Below are 19,238 nucleotides of genomic sequence, written 5' to 3'. Positions count from 1 at the left end.
ATAATTATTGTAGAAACTTAGTGAAATCATTCCTCTAGATATTTTCTCTCATTGATATTTTCTCTCATTGATATTTCTCCATTCAGTGATTAGTTTAATTACTTTCTTGCAATCAAGTCATTGATATATTTTATTTACCTCTTCGTGGGATCAACACTTGCACTCAAAAATACATTTTACTATAATTTGACGTCGTACGCTTGCGTGCAATCAAGATATTCATCACCAAAGCAGAATTAACATAAGCATTTGGATACGGGCCCAGAAAAATGTTCGGGTTTAAAATGAAACCAAGTTTTAAACCGTCAAGTCCAATTGTAAAACAATCACAAAGTAAAATAAAAACAAACAGCAAAAAAAATCTAAAAAAAGTATCTCCGTCCTAGTTTGCGCAGGAAGATATAAAGGATATGAAATTTGTAAAACACACAGTTAACATAGAAAAGAAAAGTTCCGCCACTAACTCAACAAAAACAACCCAGGATTTAGTCCACTTCCTCCATCTTGCTGCCTTCAGCATCAGCATCAGCTTCTTCCAACGCAGGCATGTCAGTATCAGCATCTCCAGCATCATCATCAATGCTCAGCCCAAGCTTTAGCATCCTGTGAATACGGTTTCCAAAAGTGGCGGGCTCGTCCAAGCTGAATCCAGATGTGAGCAGGGCAGTCTCAAACAGCAGCATAACCAAGTCCTTCACGGACTTGTCGTTCTTGTCAGCATCAGCTCTCTTTCTAAGCTCCTCCATGATGGAGTTCTCCGGATTGATCTCCATGGTCTTCTTGCTGGACATGTATCCGGCCATGCTAGAATCTCTCAAAGCTTGTGCCTTCATGATCCTCTCCATGTTTGCCGTCCACCCATATTCACCAGTTACCAAACAACAGGGAGAGTCAACAACACGGCTAGAAACCACAACTTTCTCAACCTTGTCCCCAAGGACATCCTTTATGACCTTGCACAGGCCCTCAAACTTTTCTTTCAGCTCCTCAGCCTTCTTCTTCTCATCCTCACCCTCCTCAAGCTTTAGACCTTCCTTGGTGGCAGACACAAGTTTCTTACCCTCAAATTCCTTCAATTGACCGACAGCATACTCATCGATGGCATCAACCATGTAGAGGACCTCATAACCCTTCTTCTTTAGCTTCTCAAGGAAGGGTGAGTTCTCAACAGCCTTCTTGCTCTCGCCAGTAATATAATAAATGTCACTCTGGCCTTCCTTCATCCTGGTCACATAGTCCTTCAAGCTGGTCAACTCATCACCACTCTTGGTAGAATGGTACCTGAGCAATTCAGCAAGTTTGCTCTTGTTCTGAGAATCTTCGTGGATGCCAAGCTTGAGATTCTTCGAGAAAGCCTCGTAGAATTTGTTGTAATCTTCTTTATTCTCAGCTATCTCAAAGAAGAGCTCAAGGCACTTCTTTACCAGGTTCTTGCGGATGACCTTCAAGATCTTGTTCTGCTGCAACATCTCACGAGAGATGTTGAGGGGCAGGTCCTCTGAGTCAACAATTCCCTTCACAAAGCTCAGGTATTCAGGGATCAACTCCTCACAATTGTCCATGATAAATACACGGCGAACGTAAAGCTTAATGTTGTTGGGTTTCTTCTTAGTGTCAAAGAGATCAAATGGCGCCCTCTTAGGAACATATAGAACAGCCTTGAACTCAAGCTGACCCTCAACCGAAAAGTGCTTCACTGCCAAGTGTTCCTCCCAGTCATTGGTCAGGCTCTTGTAAAAAGCAGCATATTCTTCCTTTGTGATTTCCTCAGGCTTCCTCATCCAGATGGGCTTTTGCTTGTTCACCAGATCCCACTCGTGAGAGACCTCCTTGATCTTCTTCTTTTTCTTGTCAGCTTTTTCCTTCTCTTCATCAACTTCTTCAACCTTTCCTTCTTCATCCTTTTTTTCATCCTCGTCCTCATCATCAGATATCTCTTTCTCTGTAGTCTTTTCAACCCAAAGAGAGATTGGATAGCTAATAAACTCAGAGTGCTTCTTGACCAAATCCTTCAGCCTGCGCTCCTCAAGATATTCAAGCTGGTCCTCTTTGAGATGCAGCGTGATCTTGGTACCCCTGCCAAGGTTTTCGCCAGACGTATCTCTGGTCACGGTGAACGAGCCACCAGCCTGGGACTCCCAGACATATTGCTCGTCATCATTATGCTTCGTGGTGACGATGACCTTGTCCGCAACCAAGTAAGCAGAATAGAAACCAACACCGAACTGCCCAATCATGCTAACATCAGCACCAGCTGCAATTGCTTCCATAAATTCTTTGGTTCCAGATCGCGCAATTGTACCGAGGTTGTTCACCAAATCTGTGAAATTACACATATTAGCCCAAAAAGGACCACCGCGTAACTACCCACCAAACCATAAACAAGGTAAGATAGGACACAAGCACACTTACCGGCCTTTGTCATTCCAATACCACTGTCAACAATGGTTAGCGTATTGTTGGTCTTATCAGGAATGATGTGAATGAAGAGCTCTGGTTGAGCATCTAGCTTGCTCTTGTCAGTCAAGCTTTCAAAGCGGATCTTGTCAAGAGCCTGCGTGCAACATAAATCATTCAGCTATTCATTCTAACATAAAATATTTTCCTCTACCATTATCAATAATGACTGAATAATTAGTAACAGGTTTTGGGAAATAATCTTCTTAAATACACCAAAATATATGGTTCTCAGACAGTATTATACTTATTAACATGGTGATGATATCGTTTTTCCTTACGGAATCAAGTATCGCACATAATTTAAAGAATAAGAGAACAGTATCGCATAAAAGAAATAGAACTTATCCGAAGACGAAACTGCACAAAACGCTATTTCATGTAAATCAGCTATACCAAATATCACAAACCAATGCTTTTTCTTCTCGTCCAGAGATTTCGCCCAATACCAAACCAAACAATAATCAATAACATAAAAACACCGATAACAAATAAAGCCGCCGTCTAGCCACAACATACACAATTATCACGTTAAAAGCACCGAACAGAGATCTCAGGAAATCTGAATAAGACGCAACAAATAACATAAGCCTTGGCCCAAACATGCGAAGGTGATAAATCACCGACAACTCGGCTTAATAGATCAACATTCAACCATATAAAAAATCTAGACCAGCGAAAACAGATTAAATTCTAAGCAAAACAAGACGTGGAGAATGGATATGGGCCTTACATCAGAGGAGTTACTGATGAGTTCACGGAGAAAGATCTCTTTATTGCTGTAGAAAGTGTTGATGATCAAGCTCAGCAGTTGGTTGATCTCCGCCTGAAATGCAAACGTCTCTGTATCCGCCATTGCTGCGATCTCTGGAACTCACCTTCCCACAACACAATTTGCAAGGAAATATTCTCTTCCAACGAAGCGTACCGCGATTGCAAGAGGCACTGACTGCTGAGAGAAGTAGCGGGATTTATGTACATATATACATATATATCTGTTCTCTAGGGTTTCTAGATCCTTCGGTTTTTCTCAAACAACTCTTTAATTTTTTTGAAGTGTCTTCGGTTTTCTTTTTCTTTTTCCTTCTAGATCCTTCGACGTTGTTAAGTCTTGTTTGGTTTCCCGGTGAATTTATGCACCACATATCAGTTCGAGTATCGACTATATTATATTAATATTTTAATCTATTAATTTATACATCTTTTTAAGTCTTTTAATATATATATATATATATATATATATATATATATATATTTTATTTTTTAAATACCAATATTAATAATAATGATAGAAAATACCAAATTTCATTATATAGAAAATGATAAATTGTATTTTGAAAAAAAAAATGAATTCTAATGGATGAATAAATATTTGTAACATTTTTTAAGCATGTTCAAGAGTTAATATATTTATATTATTTAAAAAATATAGGTATATATTTTTTATAATTTAATTTGTATTAACATCACATTATATTACTAAAAATAAAGGATTAAATTTATTACTATGATATTTAATATTGAGAGATAATTGTATAATTTGAAAATTAATTAGAATACCACTCATATGCATGCTTGTTTGTTAATTTTAGGAGTGCAAATGAATTGTATCGAGAGCTGTATATGCTGAAAAATTTAAGTTACAGATTCTACTTGAAAATTGATATATTCGAGCTTGATTCAAAACTCGAAAACTTTAAAAAAATTGTTCGACTTCGGTTCAAACAAGGGCTCAAGTTCAATGTCCGCTTGAAAATATTCGAACATATTCGCAAAATATTAGAACTATTGCTAAAAAATGAATACTCAAAATATATTTATTTAATATATATTTATATTATGTTAATTGATAAAATATCAAAGTCTGTGAGCGGCTCGCGAATTATCGAACAATATAATTAAACTCAATTTTAGTTCGAAAAAAGTTCGAACATGTTCGAGTTCGACTTGAATTCGATGAATTCGAATACTAATAAAATATTTTTCGAGTCCTCTCGATTCTTTTACGTATATAATCTTCTTCGTTTATTTAAATACCAATCAACTCATATAATAAGAATAACTAATTTACTCTGTATTTGTATTAATTAAAACAATTAAATAATCTTAATTTTAGTTATCACAATACTTATTATTGTAGATTTATAATTTACTATCCATCTCAACACAGATTGATTTTGAAATATGTCTCACCATTTAAAATTTTAACAAGCCCGTGAAAATATCGGGAAACCACACACAAAAAATAGTGATCACTTGTACACTCTATCATACTGGAGAATTAAACATACATATAAGGGTGTGTTTGGTTGAGTGGATTAAATAAGGATAGATTAATAGTCAAATATTTATCGTTAAAATTTTAAGTTGTTTTAATAATCATTTTGACCCGGTTTAAGATCCAATTTTATGGATAACTATTTGATTAATAAAATTGGATCTTAAACCGGGTCAAAATGATTATTAAAACAACTTAAAATTTTAACGATAAATATTTGACTATTAATCTATCCTGATTTAATCCACTCAACCAAATGGCCCAAAAAATAACATATATATATGGTCTATAAGGATCGATACCATACTAGCCCCAACAATAAGTCCGCCCTTATTTTTATGTCACATGAGTTACGAGTCATCGATAGAGTATTATTTATTCGATGATACGCATCCACACGAGCGTATACATATAAGTTCTCTCGACACTGAGATATTAATTCTAAATACATTTTGGGGATTGGTGATACCTTGAAAAGGGTTCGGGTCATTTTGGGACTCGATCAGAAAGATAAAACTTAACCTAGCCAAATTTCATTTTGCTCCAAAGAGTAGAGCATGTGTAAAATATAGACAAAGTCCTCTAGCACAGACATGGTCATCTCGCCCAGACAAGGTACTCTAGCCCGACCAGGATCCTCTCAACCGACTAGGGTGTCTGGCCCGGACATGGTACTATCGCCCGACCAGGGTCCTCTCGCTCGGACTAGGTACTCTCATCCGGACAAGGTCCTCTCGTCCGACTAGGGTCCTCTAGCCCGGACAGCCCGGCCAGTGTCCTCTCGCCTGGACAACATCCTCTAGCTCGGCCAGTGTCCTGTCATCTGGACAGGGTCCTTTAGCCCGTCTAAGGTCCTCTCACCCGATCAGAGTTCAGTTATCTTAATTACCAGTTTGGGGCCCACTAGTATGGGTCGCAATGCCTACTGACAAAAGATATGGCATGGGCAGTCGCCAGAAGACATGACATATACATAATGTCTGATCAGGAACATTGTACATACACTATGATCAATGTTATCTTCTCCCCTATAAATACCCAGTATGCTTATTTGAGAGACATGCCAATCTATCGCATTCAATAAATTTTCTCTCTATTTGGTGAACCTTGTACTGAGTTGAGCGTCGAAGTGGTTACGCCGGAAACCTTTCCGGCTCTCCACTGACATTTTCTTATTGAATGTGTGCAGATTGTCTGACTTGAGATCATCTCAGTCAATCTACCCGGACATCATCAGGAATGTAATCAACTTTTTTTTAATGTTCGGATGAACTAAATAAGACACAAATCATAAACTTTAAAATGAAAGAAAAAATAATAATCTTAAACAAATTTAGTCCAACAAGCACTCTATGTTAATTAATACATCAATTAAGCCACAGACCTTGTAGAAGCCTGGTGAAATAAAATTGGAAAATTGATTATTCTAGTCTATTTTAAAGTCATAATTTCAAAAATGACCTTCTTTATTACACATTTTGCATTATGTCTTATTTAATTAAAAAATCCTAAAATACCCTTTTTCTACGAACACACATATTCCATTTTCGTGATTCATTTGTTTAATTATCTATTATTTCTCTTTAAGAGTTGATTTAACATTTGTTCTGTTTTATTTAATTTATAATACATTAATTTTTTTAATACTACTTACTTATATCAATAAACATATTTTAATAAAATTATGAATTGTTAGTTTGAATTAGTGCATACGAAACCGCTAAGGTTATAATATTTTAATTACGATTGTTGCTTATCTAAAATAATTTAAACAAAATCACCAATCAACATGGTTATGAAACGTAATAATTACATCAATATGAGTTTATACAAATATAAACAAAAAAGCTGATAGTCTCAATTAAGTCTCTACTTTATTCTATGCTGACAGTTTATGAGTATGCACAACAAACCTTCAAAAAAATAAAACGTATAAAAATGATACTCGACAAAAGAATTATCTCAAATTATCACTACTCTATGTCCAAATGCATGGAATTCATAAGATTATTCGAGAAATTACGAAAATCAAATAAAGAGTTTGAGATAAAGAAATTGATGGTGAATAGATTTTAAATGACATGGGATATCTATATAATTTGATATGATAAAAAGACTATTTTGATAAATTAATTTTAAATGAAAACTAAAATCGATAATAACAACTGTGTGAAGTTAGAAAATCTAAAATTTGATTAAATTAGTTTTATATATACACTCAAGCCAGTACTAATTAAAGCAGGAAAAAAAGGTAAAAAGAGAAGACTTGCAGAGTCGCTTGCATCTCGTGAATGTGCTCAAGAATTGCAAGGGTTGTTTTCGATCAATAAAGGATCCTCCATTTCTATTAGCCACCTGGGAAATGAAGACTTCAACGTTCAAATACGGTGAAAATTCTTCATAAATTTCCTGCTGTTCATAAAACTGTAGCTTAATTTGAGGGCAAAATTCAAGCAAAATGGGAAGTATCCTCAGTCTCGGCAGAGTTTCAGGCTGGAAAACAGAAGAAGACGAAGCTCAAAGGTCGATTTCTCTGAACCTAACCCGTCATTTCTCCACTTTATTTGCAAGATTACTTGAAAGGTCATGCTGCACTTTGAAGGGGATTTGGCGTAAAACGTGTTCCGTCCTCATTTCACGTTATAGATGTTTTAAGGGAGTATTTCACAGGATCAAGCCAAGAAAAACTTCTGGCCCACTCCTACCTCTTGAAAACCCGACACCAAAACCAAGTGATCTTCCTTCATTGAATCAAGGCCTTCTCATTTCTAATCCAGACGGAGATTCGGGGTGTCCAAATATTGATGTTTTCGCCAAACAGAACAAGGAGTACTCGAGTGAGACTAAGATTACTAAAGATTCTGTAACAATTTCTACACCCGGTTTCGGTGGTATTCACTCTCTTGCTTCCTACAGTACAAGTTCAATCACCCACACAGACTCCGCTGTCTTTACTCGAAAAAATGCTCCCCGAAAGAATATCTCATACGCAGAGCATGAGAAGAACGGGACGGGAGATCAAATGTGCGAAGAATCTTCCAACCAATGTTTGGAACAGAACCAGGAGCACTGCCCAAGAGTCAAGAGTATCTTAGATTCCGTAACGATTTCTATACCCAATTTCAGTTATCACGCTTTTGATTACAAGGCAAGTTCAAGCACTGACACCGACTCAGCAGCTATTATTCAAGAAAATGGTCCTCAAAAGAACGAGTCCTACGCAGAACACGAGGGACCTGGAATTTACATTTCAACGGAAAAGAAATTCCAAGAATCTTCCGAAGAAAAAGAAATTGAAGTGGAGAAGGTGATAGATAGTACGGTGGTGGTGGAAAAAGCGAGATGGATCAAGCATTACAGCAGCATCCACCGTATACTACTGGTGGGAGAGGGAGATTTCTCCTTCTCCTACTCTTTAGCTGCAGCTTTTGGTTGCGCATAAAAAATGGTCGCTACTTCTCTTAATTCTGGAGGTATTTATCAAAATTTATCCATTCTCACGCATCCATCACACATTTGACATTTCAAGTATTCACTTTTATCTCAAACTGAATGTTTTTGAGATTGTTTTCTTTTTTGAACTCAAAATTTAAAGAAGATAAAAGTATAAGTAATCATAACAACAAGATTAACTAAAACTCTGAAAAGGCCACTTGCCCTCCTTAATTCACATATATTCTCAGCATTTTTGAAGAAAAATTATGCCAAGGCTCCCTGGAACATCAGAGAATTAAAGAAAAGGGGTTGCATTGTGATGCATGGAATTGATGCCACCACAATAGCCACTCAGCAAATGCTCCAACACAAGACTTTCGATCGTATAATATACAACTTCCCCTTCGCTGGATTTTTCTGGGGATTATCCCGAGATTCTAGTCTCCGGTGAGAAACACTACTTGTATAATATATTATCGATTACATTCTACAAAATCTGTCGTATATTATATTTTTCGTTTGCCCTCCATATTTAGGCGTCATCGAAGGCTGGTGAGCTTGTTTTTGAAGAATGCCAAGGAAATGATAGATGTATATGGTGAGATACATATATATCCCACAAGACCAATGGGTATCACCGTGAATGGAATCTGGTGTCTATTGCTAGCTCGCATGGGCTTCGGCTTATCGAGGAAGTCGAATTTAATTTGAGCGACTATCCAGGCTACAACACAAAGCGTGGTTTTGGGGGAGATGAAAATTTCGATTGCTACCCCAGCAACACGTTCAAATTCGGACTCAAGTTAGTTGGCCATGGAATGGTAAATGGTAATTAAATAGAAAGAAAAATAATTAGAATGCAAGTAATATTATTTTAAGGGATGAGTGAAAAGGAAAACAAAGAAACATTTCTGGCAGAGAAAATGATGTAAGTTTATGTTACTGAATGGTCCTGTTTACTTCCACCATACATAGGGTGTTTCTGGCATTTGCTTCTAATGATATAAACATTGAATATCAGTTCTTCTAAATCGGCCAAATTCAGAAACAAGGGCATATCACTCTGGTATTTGCTAGTCGAAATATCATTTTTACGCTTCCACTTCAACTGAATTGACACAACTACCGTATGACTCGTTTATGTTTAACGAAAAGGGAAATTAGTAACAAATGCAAACAAAAATGCAAAAGTTCGTAAAAAAATTTAAAAGTATTAATTAATCATGAAAATTGTTATGGCTTTACTATATGTTGTTAAAGAAGATATCATTTACATTACATAGATCGTTAAATAGAGTAAAATTTATTTTTTTAATAATATAAATAGACAGCTCTCCATGACAAGTGAGTGACGATTTAAAGATATTATTTGTCTTGAAAATCACTCGTACATGCTACCGGACCAGTTACATGACTACATTAGTGGAAACGTTAACAGGTTTTACATTTATATAACTTAAATCTCACCGGTCTCTGAAACAGGTGGCTAAGCAACAAAATGTTATCTAAATATGAAGAGACAACAGATAAAAGAAAAGAACATAAAATTAACGACCACGGCCACGTCCCCTCCCACGGCCTCTGCCTCGACCGCGACCCAAAGTTTTTCCTGTTTATTATAGAAGGATTTCATGATTAAATTTTAAAATCAAAACAGTAGGAGGAAAACATGGGGTAAAATGGATCGAGGATGATAAAATGGAGTACCTGCAGTAGGCTTCTTGGGCTTAACTCTGGGAGTCTCTTCCACGAGTAAAGTTTCAAGATTTAGGCTGTCTGGAAGGATGTAATACCGAATTGTGTTTCCCCTAACACTCAGATGATCAAGAGTGATTGGATTTTTCCCTTTATTTGTCAGTTTTACAGTCTTCAAATGTGTGTTCATGCTGATATCCACTCCTACAAGCCAAGCAACAAGGTTTCAGACAATCAAGTTTGTCCCAATTGACTAAATTTGGCACATGAGAAAACCAAAATGCTTGAGAAACTACTAATCAAACTTCTTAAAAGCAGAGGCAGTGGCCATTCCACTAACTACTAGTATGTGTTTGGGTTTAATGACTAAAATCAAATCCATTATCTAAAAACAGGTACTTGTTCGGATACATTTGATTTATGCAGATTCAAATTAGTTACTCTAAGCTCCGTGATTCATTTAAAATATCCAAATTTGAGTCCTTTGAAATGTCTCAAATCATTTCTTTACTCTCATCCAAAGTCACAGGATATCTAATAAAATTTTCAGAGTTTTGAAGTTCAAACAGAGGATTAGCAAGTGAAGTCGAGATAAACATGGGTATCAAAATATGTACAAAAAAAAAGAAAAGAAAAGAAAAGAAAGAAAAACGAAGCCCCTTAGAGAGGCATAAAGTTGAAATAAAAAGGACACCAAGTTTTACCTAGGTAGGACATTATATAGAAACAACAAGAACTTTTAAGTGTTAAAGTCACGTCATTTCCTAAATTGACTCAGATTTATAAAATGACACTGATGCTACTAATTTAAAACTGTTTCAAAGGATAATAAAACGATGAGAATAAATCACTATTTCAACCCTCATCTACAAACCCTCCACATCCAAAACTTGAAACTCAATTACGCAGAGGATAAATTATGTGGTGCAGTTACTAATTTACGAAGCCTAACATGTAATTAAATTGCAGAATAAAAAAGGTTGTGCTCTCAAAGGTCATTAGATCAAAATTTCGTAAAGATTGGTGAAATAAGAACCATACAAATATAAATCAACGTCAAGCACATATTCCTGAGTTTTAACAGCGCGAATTTATTAAGCTCAAATAGATATTGTCAAGGGAAAGATAAAGAGCACCCGTAATAGTTCCGTGAACTACAATTCCGTTCTTGAGCTCTATTGAGACGGTCTCGTTGTTCAATTTCATCAGAAATCTGCCGAGCAAAAACAATTGCACATAAAATCAATGAATTAACAGAACAGAAGAAATTTCCAAAAAAAGTACGAATAAGCTCGAATCATACCTAACGAGCTTCATCGTAGCTCGGATCGCCGTACAGGCTAGGGTTCCAAAAATTGAAAGTTACTGCTGGGAGCGGGAGGGGAAACTATTTTATTTAATGATAAAGTCGCTGTTTCAGTGGGTTTTCTTTTTAAATCGCATTAAGAGAATGAAAACGTGTTGTTCCTTAGCAAATTTTAGTCCATTGTGGTATAATTAAATTTATTTAACATTTTGGAAAATTAATTTTGATTTTAATTTGATTTGAAAGTGAAATTAAAGCTCGATAGTTTTCAAACTTAATTACTGAAATCTATTAAATAAATGAATTATGACACAAACTCGTTTGATTTTGATTAAAGAATGTATTCAATAATCTTTTAAACTTATTTGAATTTTGAAATTAAAATATAAATCCCCAATTCATTTGCATTCTCATTAAAAATATATATAAAAAAAATTTACCCCTGGTTGTGGCCTTCTATTTAAAATGTTTCATTGACATTGTTGCTAACAAAATATAACAAAAATGTCAATTTTATTTTTTTTATGAATAAAAATATTTCCATAACTCAAATAACCAATAAGTCCTGGGTTACAACATTAATGAGCCACGACGGAAGAACGCCATCGGTCCATTCAAATAACAAAGAAAATATTAGAGCTCGTTGAGCTAGAGCATGAGCGACGTTGTTAGCCATACGTCTCATATGTTGTATCGAAAGGAATGACTCATCCTCAAGCATCGCTCTAACTTCCGGAAGCCACTCCGCCGCTGTGACTTAGATCGAAATTCTCTTCCCTCACCGCCTTAACCGCTACCAGGGAGTCAGAAAATATGCACACAATGTCCAGCCTAAGCCCCAAGCAGAAGTCCATTCCCAACCTTATAGCCAGAAGTTCTGCACAAACCACACTTCTAGGAAACCGAATCTGACAAGCTTTCGCCCCACGGACTCTCCCCTGCGCATCCCTCACCACCATACCCACACTATATTTATCTCTGATAGAATCAAATCCCGCATCGACATCGAGTCTATACTGAGAGTTCAGTGGAGATGCCCATGTAGTACATTGATTCTGGTTCCCATCAACTTCCACCTTCCCATGAAGCTGTCTAAGAATCCTGAAGCTATCCATCACACCATCAACCCAACTCACATCTAACCCATTTAACTGCCCATCGTTGTCATGTGTTCTTTTGCATATTTCAACCCATATAGCCCAACACAGACAAACGAAGGATTCAAAGTCATCATCCTGTGTATTCTTCCTCACAAATAAAATACAATCCAAGAAAGAAGTATGATTGTATTTTTTAATCCAATGCCAAAAAGGTGTTTTTTTCTAGATATTTTTAATAACCGGACAAAACAAAAGACAATTACTCGTAGATGCATAATGGAACTGACATAATAAGCACACACCATTTGTTTTAAAATGATGCGTTGCAAGATTTATAGCTGTTGGAATGAGATCATTCGATGCCCGCCATAGAAAAATACGTATCTTAGGAGGAATACGTAGCTTCCATAAGTGCTTCCACCACAGCATGTTGGGGTGACTTGACTGGAAAGAAGGTGGGGCTAGGCTATTTCGCTCCAAGTGATGACCATCTTTAACTGTGTACTTGCCATTCCTTGTTCTTGTCCAAAATCGAATATCGTTGCCTCCCAGCCGATTTAATGGAATGTCAAGAATTGCCTTCGCAACATAGGGAACAAACTGCTGTTGAATTGCTAACACATCCCACTCTCCCTCATTTGTAATAAGGTTACAAACTCTGATGTTTGTAAATTGAATTAAGCTCCTTGGACATTGGATGTTCTGAATGGAAGGAATCCATGGGTCCGTATGAGCATTGATGTGTTGTCCATTACCCCCTCTCCAACATAACCCCTTTTTGATCAGATCCCGACTCCACAATATAGATCTCCAAATATAAGATGGTGTGTGTCCCAATTCCGCCTCCATAATGTCCTTATTTTTGAAATATCGAGCCTTAAGAACTTTTGAGACGGATCTCTTACTTGGGTCATTCATGAAAAAATATTACTTTTTATGCTAATAGTATTACTTTTTATTGTGAATATCGGTAGTAGGGCTGACTCGTCTCACAGATAAATATTCGTGCGACCATCTCACAAGAGACATATTCATGATGTTTTTAGTTGTGTATTTTTTGGAATCAATTATAATCATGTAAGCGCGTTCAATTCAGTATTTCTCGACAAAATCATATTACTAAATGGTAATATTATTTGAATCTTTATAATTACGTTGTTAAAGATATGTACATGTCAAATAAAGATTTATTAACTTGCATAACTATAAAAACTTAATAATGGTATAGAACATCCAATTGCATAATTTTTTTATTAGAATGAATAAAATTGTGTCGGAAATAATTACAAGAATATAATTATTTTAATGAAATTGATAAGAATAAAAATATTACAGCTTTATAAGGACAAAAACTGACATTTTTTTTTAAAAAAATTACTGCAATAAATATGGTTAAATTATTCTTGAATTGATATGAAATTAGCAAAAAATAGGAAAATGGCTGATTAAAACATAATCGATTTAAATAAATTTTATCTATTAACTCGGCAGATACATTTTTTCAGTTAATTATTTTCCCATGAAATCAACATTTGGTCAACCAAAAAATGACCGTTGATGGTTCCAGCACTCGCAAAATATGACCGTTGCGAGTTTGACGGGGATTCTACTATGTTTAAATATCCGAGACAAGCCCCTGCTTACTCCACTAATTCATTTCACAAACATCTGAAATCTCTGTTAATCTATCTCGCAAATTATTTCAAGTTCTTGTTTTCCTACTTCATTTTGTGTTGCAAATTCAACTTGCTAATTTTTCTTTTTACCGCATCTGTTCTTTACTTTAATAAATGGCGGAAACAAAACATGCCCATATCGTTGAAATCCCAGTAGACGAAGAGCATCAGCAAAAGCTGATCCAGCAGCACCACCCGTTGGCGGAGATTTCTAGAAGCCCCGGCCATTTCTTGCTTCTCAAGCTCTGGCAGAGAGAAGAAGATCTCCGCAGCCGTAGGCTAGCCATGAAAGAATCAAGAATGGATTCAATCAAACAAGAAATCTTCCAACTCTGCTGTTTCTTCTTCATTTTTCATGGCTTGTTTTTTACAGTTCTGTTCACATCTTCTTCAGGGGACCGTCAACTGGGTTGTAGAAAGTGGTGGATCCCATGTGTCTTATCTCTGTGCTATTCTGCTGTGATTGTTTTTCTTGTCCAGTTGAAGCTTTGCAGGTACTGGAAGATGGAACGGCAGTTGCAGAGGGAACGGGCAGAGGGGCGGGGCCTGACTCGGTGTATTCAGGAGCTGAGGATGAAAGGAGATAGTTTTGATCTGTGTAAAGAGCCTCAAAATGGGAAGAGAATGAAGAGTTCGAGTGTGGAGATTAAGTGGAGGCCACTTACTTGGTGCACTCGGTATTGTGCGACTGTTTGTCTTGTTTGTTTTACAGGTTTGGCATTTCCAGTATGCAGATTCATGCTTTGTGCTTAATCGTGAGGGTTATCGACCAACTTGGCCATAGTCAAGAATTTTATTGAAACGAGAATGATGCCCGCTGAAATGTTTTGGAGCCACAAAATCTGCATTTTTATTGCGCAATCACCCAATGTGCAATGTTTTCAACGCGAAATGAAAGGTCGAATGCAGAAAGTATAGCTTTCCTAATTCTGTATCAAAAAATTGCTAAAAATTAGTGGTTAAAAAACATTCAGGAAGAAGATGGAGCAAATGGGATTAACATCTATAGGAAGGAATGAAGCTGTTTTGGTCCGATTTTTATTTTTCCAATTCTTAGATCCACTCTGTGGAGAGACTTATTCTTGTGTCCTACATGCGCTAATGACGAGCCTTTTCAGATGAGAAGATAAAATTATGTGTACATGCAAATTCTGCCCCATCGCGGTGATCTTACCATAGAAACACTGCTTGTGTTCTTCTGTTACTGCCAGACATGCACAATTTTATGTTGTCGTGATCAAGAGTTCCATGAAGTAATAAAATGTCACTTTTCTCATTTTCAGAGTAATCAGTTGTTGAGGAAATTTAAATTCATTTTTTTACATGTTTAGGTTGTCCTAATCTTTAGGAGTGTCAGTGAGTTTGTTTCCAATTTATCTAGTAAATAGGAGTTTGTTTTGTACATGCAACCATTCCACGCTGTGATGGTTGTTGCTGGTTCTGCTACTCCAGAAAGGCAGAGCTTGAAGGGCTGAACACTAACCTTATCTTAAAGCAAATAATTATCTCTTCCAAGCTATATTGATCGCTCAATTTTGGAAACCATTCTTTGCAAAGACATGACCAAGCATATTGAAGAACAAGTACCAAGGTACAACAAGAGCTAAGAGGTCAAGCACTTCGTTCGGAGTTTGAAATACTTCGTCCGGAGAATCAGTTACAGATTATTTTTCAAGAACGATGGCAATCGTTAATAAGATGCGGATCCCATGGCGACAAGATTGAGGATGTTCTCATTGCAGAGAAGATTCTTCGATCCTTGACCCCAAAATTTAATTTTGTTGTCTGTGCTAGAAGAAGCAAATGATGTTGGTTTACTGTCAATTGATGAATTACAAAGTTCTTTGTTAGTTCATGAGCAAAAAATTAACCAGCAAGAAAAAGAAGAACACGCATTGAAAGCCCTATCAGAATATCACTCTACACCTAGTAAAGCTGATAGAGGACGAGGAAGAGGTAGAGGTAGAGGAGGAAGAAACAACAATGATCGTGGGCATATAGACAAGTTCAATGTTGAATGTTTCAGATGTCATAGGTATGGCCATTATAAATCAGAATGTCAAACTGATTTGAACAAACAAAGTGTAGATCAACTAACTTTGCAGAAAAGGAAGAAGAGGTGTCTATTTTGATGGTGTGTCATGTGAAGGAAGAAACTCAACAAAACATGTGGTATTTAGACACTGGTTGCAGCAACCACATGTGTGGAGAGAATGAGGCATTTTCTGACTTGGATGAATCCTTTCGCAGCTCTGTTAAGTTTGGTGAGAACTCTAAAATTTATGTTAAGAGAAAAAGAAATGTAACAATCCAAACCAAAGGAAATTCAACCCACACTATCGCTAATGTTCTTTTTGTGCCAGATTTAAAGACTAACTTTCTTAGTGTGGGTCACTTAAGAGAAAAATGATATGAGATTTTTATCAAAGATGGAATATGTCAAATTCAAGATGCAAAGTTGGGCTTAATTGCTCAAGTTAACATGATTGTGAATCTTTGTTCTCACTTTTATCTCCACAACACTACTTATTCATGCTTGTTCATTCTGACATTTGTGGGCCAATAACACCACATTCTAATGGAGGTAAAAGATATTTAATCACCTTCATTGATGATTATAGTCGTATGTGTTTATTTTTTGCAAGAAAAATATGAAGCTTTTGTGGTTTTTAAAAATTATAAATCACTTGTTGAAAAAGAAGTTGGCAACCCAATAAAAGTTGTTCGCACGGATCGCAGTGGGGAATATAACTCACATGAATTTGCAATTTTTTGTGAGAACCATGGAATCAAGAGACAACTCACTGCAGCTTATACACCACAACATAATGGTGTATGCGAAAGGAAGAACCACACTATTATGAATATGGTGCGAAGCCTTTTGACAACAATTGGCATTCAAATTTTTTTTGGCCTGAAGCAGTAAATTGGAGCTTCTATATATTAAACAGAAGTCCCACTCTTGGTGTTCAAAATATGACACTAGAGGAAGCATGGAGCGCAAGGAAACCTGTTGTAGATCATTTTCGGATTTTTGGGTGTATTGCCTATGTCCATATTCCATATGAAAAAAGGAGGAAGCTAGACAATAAAGGAGAAAATGCATTTTTCTTGGTATTAGTGATAAGTCAAAAGCTTATAAACTATACAAGCATAGCACCATGAACATTGTCATCAGCCGTGATGTGATATTTGATGAAAAAACCACTTGGTCATGGAGTCAAAATAGCTTTAAAGAAAACATTCTAGCAGATTTTGATGATAAAGAGAAATGGCGGCAGCCTATGGAGAATGAGCAAGAAGATGAAGTCACAGAAGTCACACAAAAATTCCAATAAATGATCAAAGCCCACTTCTAGCTGAATCACAAAGGCCTCAACGTGTTCGAAGAAGGCCAGCATGGATGACTAATTATTAGGTAACTGGAGTTGATCAAGACGGAGATTCACTTACACACTTCGCTCTATTTCAGATTGTGATCCTACAATTTTTGAAATGGGTGTTAAAGAATCAAAATGGAGAAAGGACATGGATGCTGAAATTACAACTATTGAAAGGAATGATACATGTTAGTTATGTGATCTTCCAAAAGGGCATAAGCCAATTGATGTAAAGTGGTTTACAAGACAAAGTTAAAGGAGAGTGGTGAGGTCGACAAGCACAAAGCACGCTTGGTAGCCAAAGGCTATAAACATGAGTTTGGTGTTGATTACAAAGAAGTCTTTGCTACAGTTGCAAGGCATTATACAATTAGACTGGTGATTGCTATGACAGCTCATGGCATATCTTTCAGTTGGACGTGAAATCAGCATTCCTCAATGAAGATTTGAAAGAAGAGGTATTCATCGATCAACCTCCTAGTGGTTGGTTATGTAAAAATTGACAATGAGCATAAAATGTATAAATTGAAGAAAGCTCTATATGAACTAAAACAAGCTCCAAAGGCTTGGTATAATAGTATAAAAACTTATTTTTTGAAATAAAGATTTAAAAAATTTCCTTATGAACATACACTTTTCATAAAGATTGAAGATGGAAGGAAAATGCTCATTGTTTGCTTATGTGTAGATGATTTAATCTACATATAAGCATGAGAAGAAGACAGGAAGCGCTGAAGAGGAGCAACTACCAAAAGCTCCACTCTGAAAGGAATCTTCCTGTGACCGTGGTACTCCCTACTGTGGAGGTTTTTGAAGGACGACGATTCCTCCATTACTCGCAATGCGACTCCGATCCGACTCCTTAGCTAAAGTACCATTCTTCCCGTAGCATTTGAGTTTACAAACAGGAGACGAGGAATTCGATTTCTATGTACGACGTCTCTGAATATTGCATTAACTGCCTTGGAGTATCACTTTATTGGTGGTGCACCCTAGTCGGATTATAAAGAAATATGAATTAATTTATTATTTTTTATTTATTAAATTTGTCAATTTTATTTATATTTTTATTTATTAAAATAGAGTGTATATAATTTTTTATATCATGAATTTTTAACTTTAAAAACAAAATACGTACATATATATATTATTACACAAGTATATCTAACCGCTAGTAATAATTATTATTATTAGAGTATGTTTTTTGTGAGACGGTCTCACGAATCTTTATCTGTGAAACAAGTCAACCCTATCGATATTCACAATAAAAAGTAATATTTTTTCCTGTATAACCCAAATAGAAATCCTATCTCACAAAATACGATCCGTGAGATCGTTTCACACAAGTTTTTATCTGATTATTAAAGTCTCAGTCCATTTGGTAGCCATTTCTTTCTTTCTTTTTTTCCTTTAAATTTGACGTTTGACGCTTCCCTAATTTGTTTAGGGACAACATCATTCTTACCCCTTGAAAAACAAAAAAACTCATGAAAAACAAATGATCGTATACACCCTGTGTTTTTAAAATTTAAGCAAAAATTTATCTCTATTTCATTGCATTTGTATCAAAACTTTATTTTTAAAAATGATATTTTAAAGAAAAATTAAATATGGTTTTTAGGTTAAATAAAAATATCATATTTTCAATTATTTATCATTTAAAAAAATTGAATCGTAAAAAAAAACATTATCAATCGATTGATGATTATTATAATTTATTTGTGATATCTAACAAAGTCCAAATTAGGTAAATAAATCTGTGTCCAAACAAGACGATGAAACTGACATTATTGAAATTTGAGATACAACAATTCAATCGCAACCTAAGACGATTGTCACATGACATTGATCTGTCAAATCATTATATAAATCAAATATATATCTTCAACTCAAATTCATCGATTCAAGCAC

General features: G+C 35.8%; 3 protein-coding genes and 1 pseudogene across 4 annotated transcripts; 2 read left to right on the top strand and 2 right to left on the bottom strand.

Annotated features, from left to right (window-relative positions):
- Positions 1-256: 256 nt before the first annotated feature.
- LOC142542734 (heat shock cognate protein 80) lies at positions 257-3,463 on the bottom strand. The gene is made up of 3 exons (XM_075649529.1): positions 3,191-3,463; positions 2,413-2,554; positions 257-2,320 (listed from the first exon to the last, which is right to left on the bottom strand). Exons 1-3 carry the CDS (start codon positions 3,311-3,313, stop codon positions 486-488), a joined length of 2,100 nt encoding a protein of 699 aa, XP_075505644.1. The 5' UTR covers positions 3,314-3,463; the 3' UTR covers positions 257-485.
- A 3,512-nt stretch (positions 3,464-6,975) lies between these two features.
- On the top strand, positions 6,976-9,138 carry LOC142542730 (uncharacterized protein At4g26485-like; annotated as a pseudogene).
- A 381-nt stretch (positions 9,139-9,519) lies between these two features.
- Positions 9,520-11,299, bottom strand: LOC142542733 (small nuclear ribonucleoprotein SmD1a-like). The gene is made up of 4 exons (XM_075649528.1): positions 11,169-11,299; positions 11,002-11,078; positions 9,878-10,069; positions 9,520-9,779 (listed from the first exon to the last, which is right to left on the bottom strand). The coding sequence occupies exons 1-4, from the start codon at positions 11,180-11,182 to the stop codon at positions 9,718-9,720; spliced, it is 345 nt and encodes a 114-aa protein (XP_075505643.1). The 5' UTR covers positions 11,183-11,299; the 3' UTR covers positions 9,520-9,717.
- A 2,615-nt stretch (positions 11,300-13,914) lies between these two features.
- LOC142542732 (uncharacterized) lies at positions 13,915-15,303 on the top strand. 2 transcript variants are annotated; one of them, XR_012819575.1, is made up of 2 exons: positions 13,915-14,845; positions 14,922-15,303. XR_012819575.1 is itself a non-coding variant. In XM_075649527.1 (1 exon), exon 1 carries the CDS (start codon positions 14,062-14,064, stop codon positions 14,698-14,700), a length of 639 nt encoding a protein of 212 aa, XP_075505642.1. In that variant the 5' UTR covers positions 13,915-14,061; the 3' UTR covers positions 14,701-14,851. The 2 variants fall into 2 exon arrangements, 1 of the variants encoding a protein (XP_075505642.1); XM_075649527.1 differs by lacking the exon at positions 14,922-15,303 and having other exon boundaries at positions 13,915-14,851.
- The last annotated feature ends 3,935 nt before the right edge of the window (positions 15,304-19,238 follow it).

Source organism: Primulina tabacum, chromosome 4 (genome assembly GCF_025594145.1).
Source record: "Primulina tabacum isolate GXHZ01 chromosome 4, ASM2559414v2, whole genome shotgun sequence".
Classification (NCBI taxonomy): domain Eukaryota; kingdom Viridiplantae; phylum Streptophyta; class Magnoliopsida; order Lamiales; family Gesneriaceae; genus Primulina; species Primulina tabacum.
The sequence above is the reverse complement of the archived record's forward strand: the minus strand, read 5'-3'. Positions and strand labels throughout refer to the sequence as shown.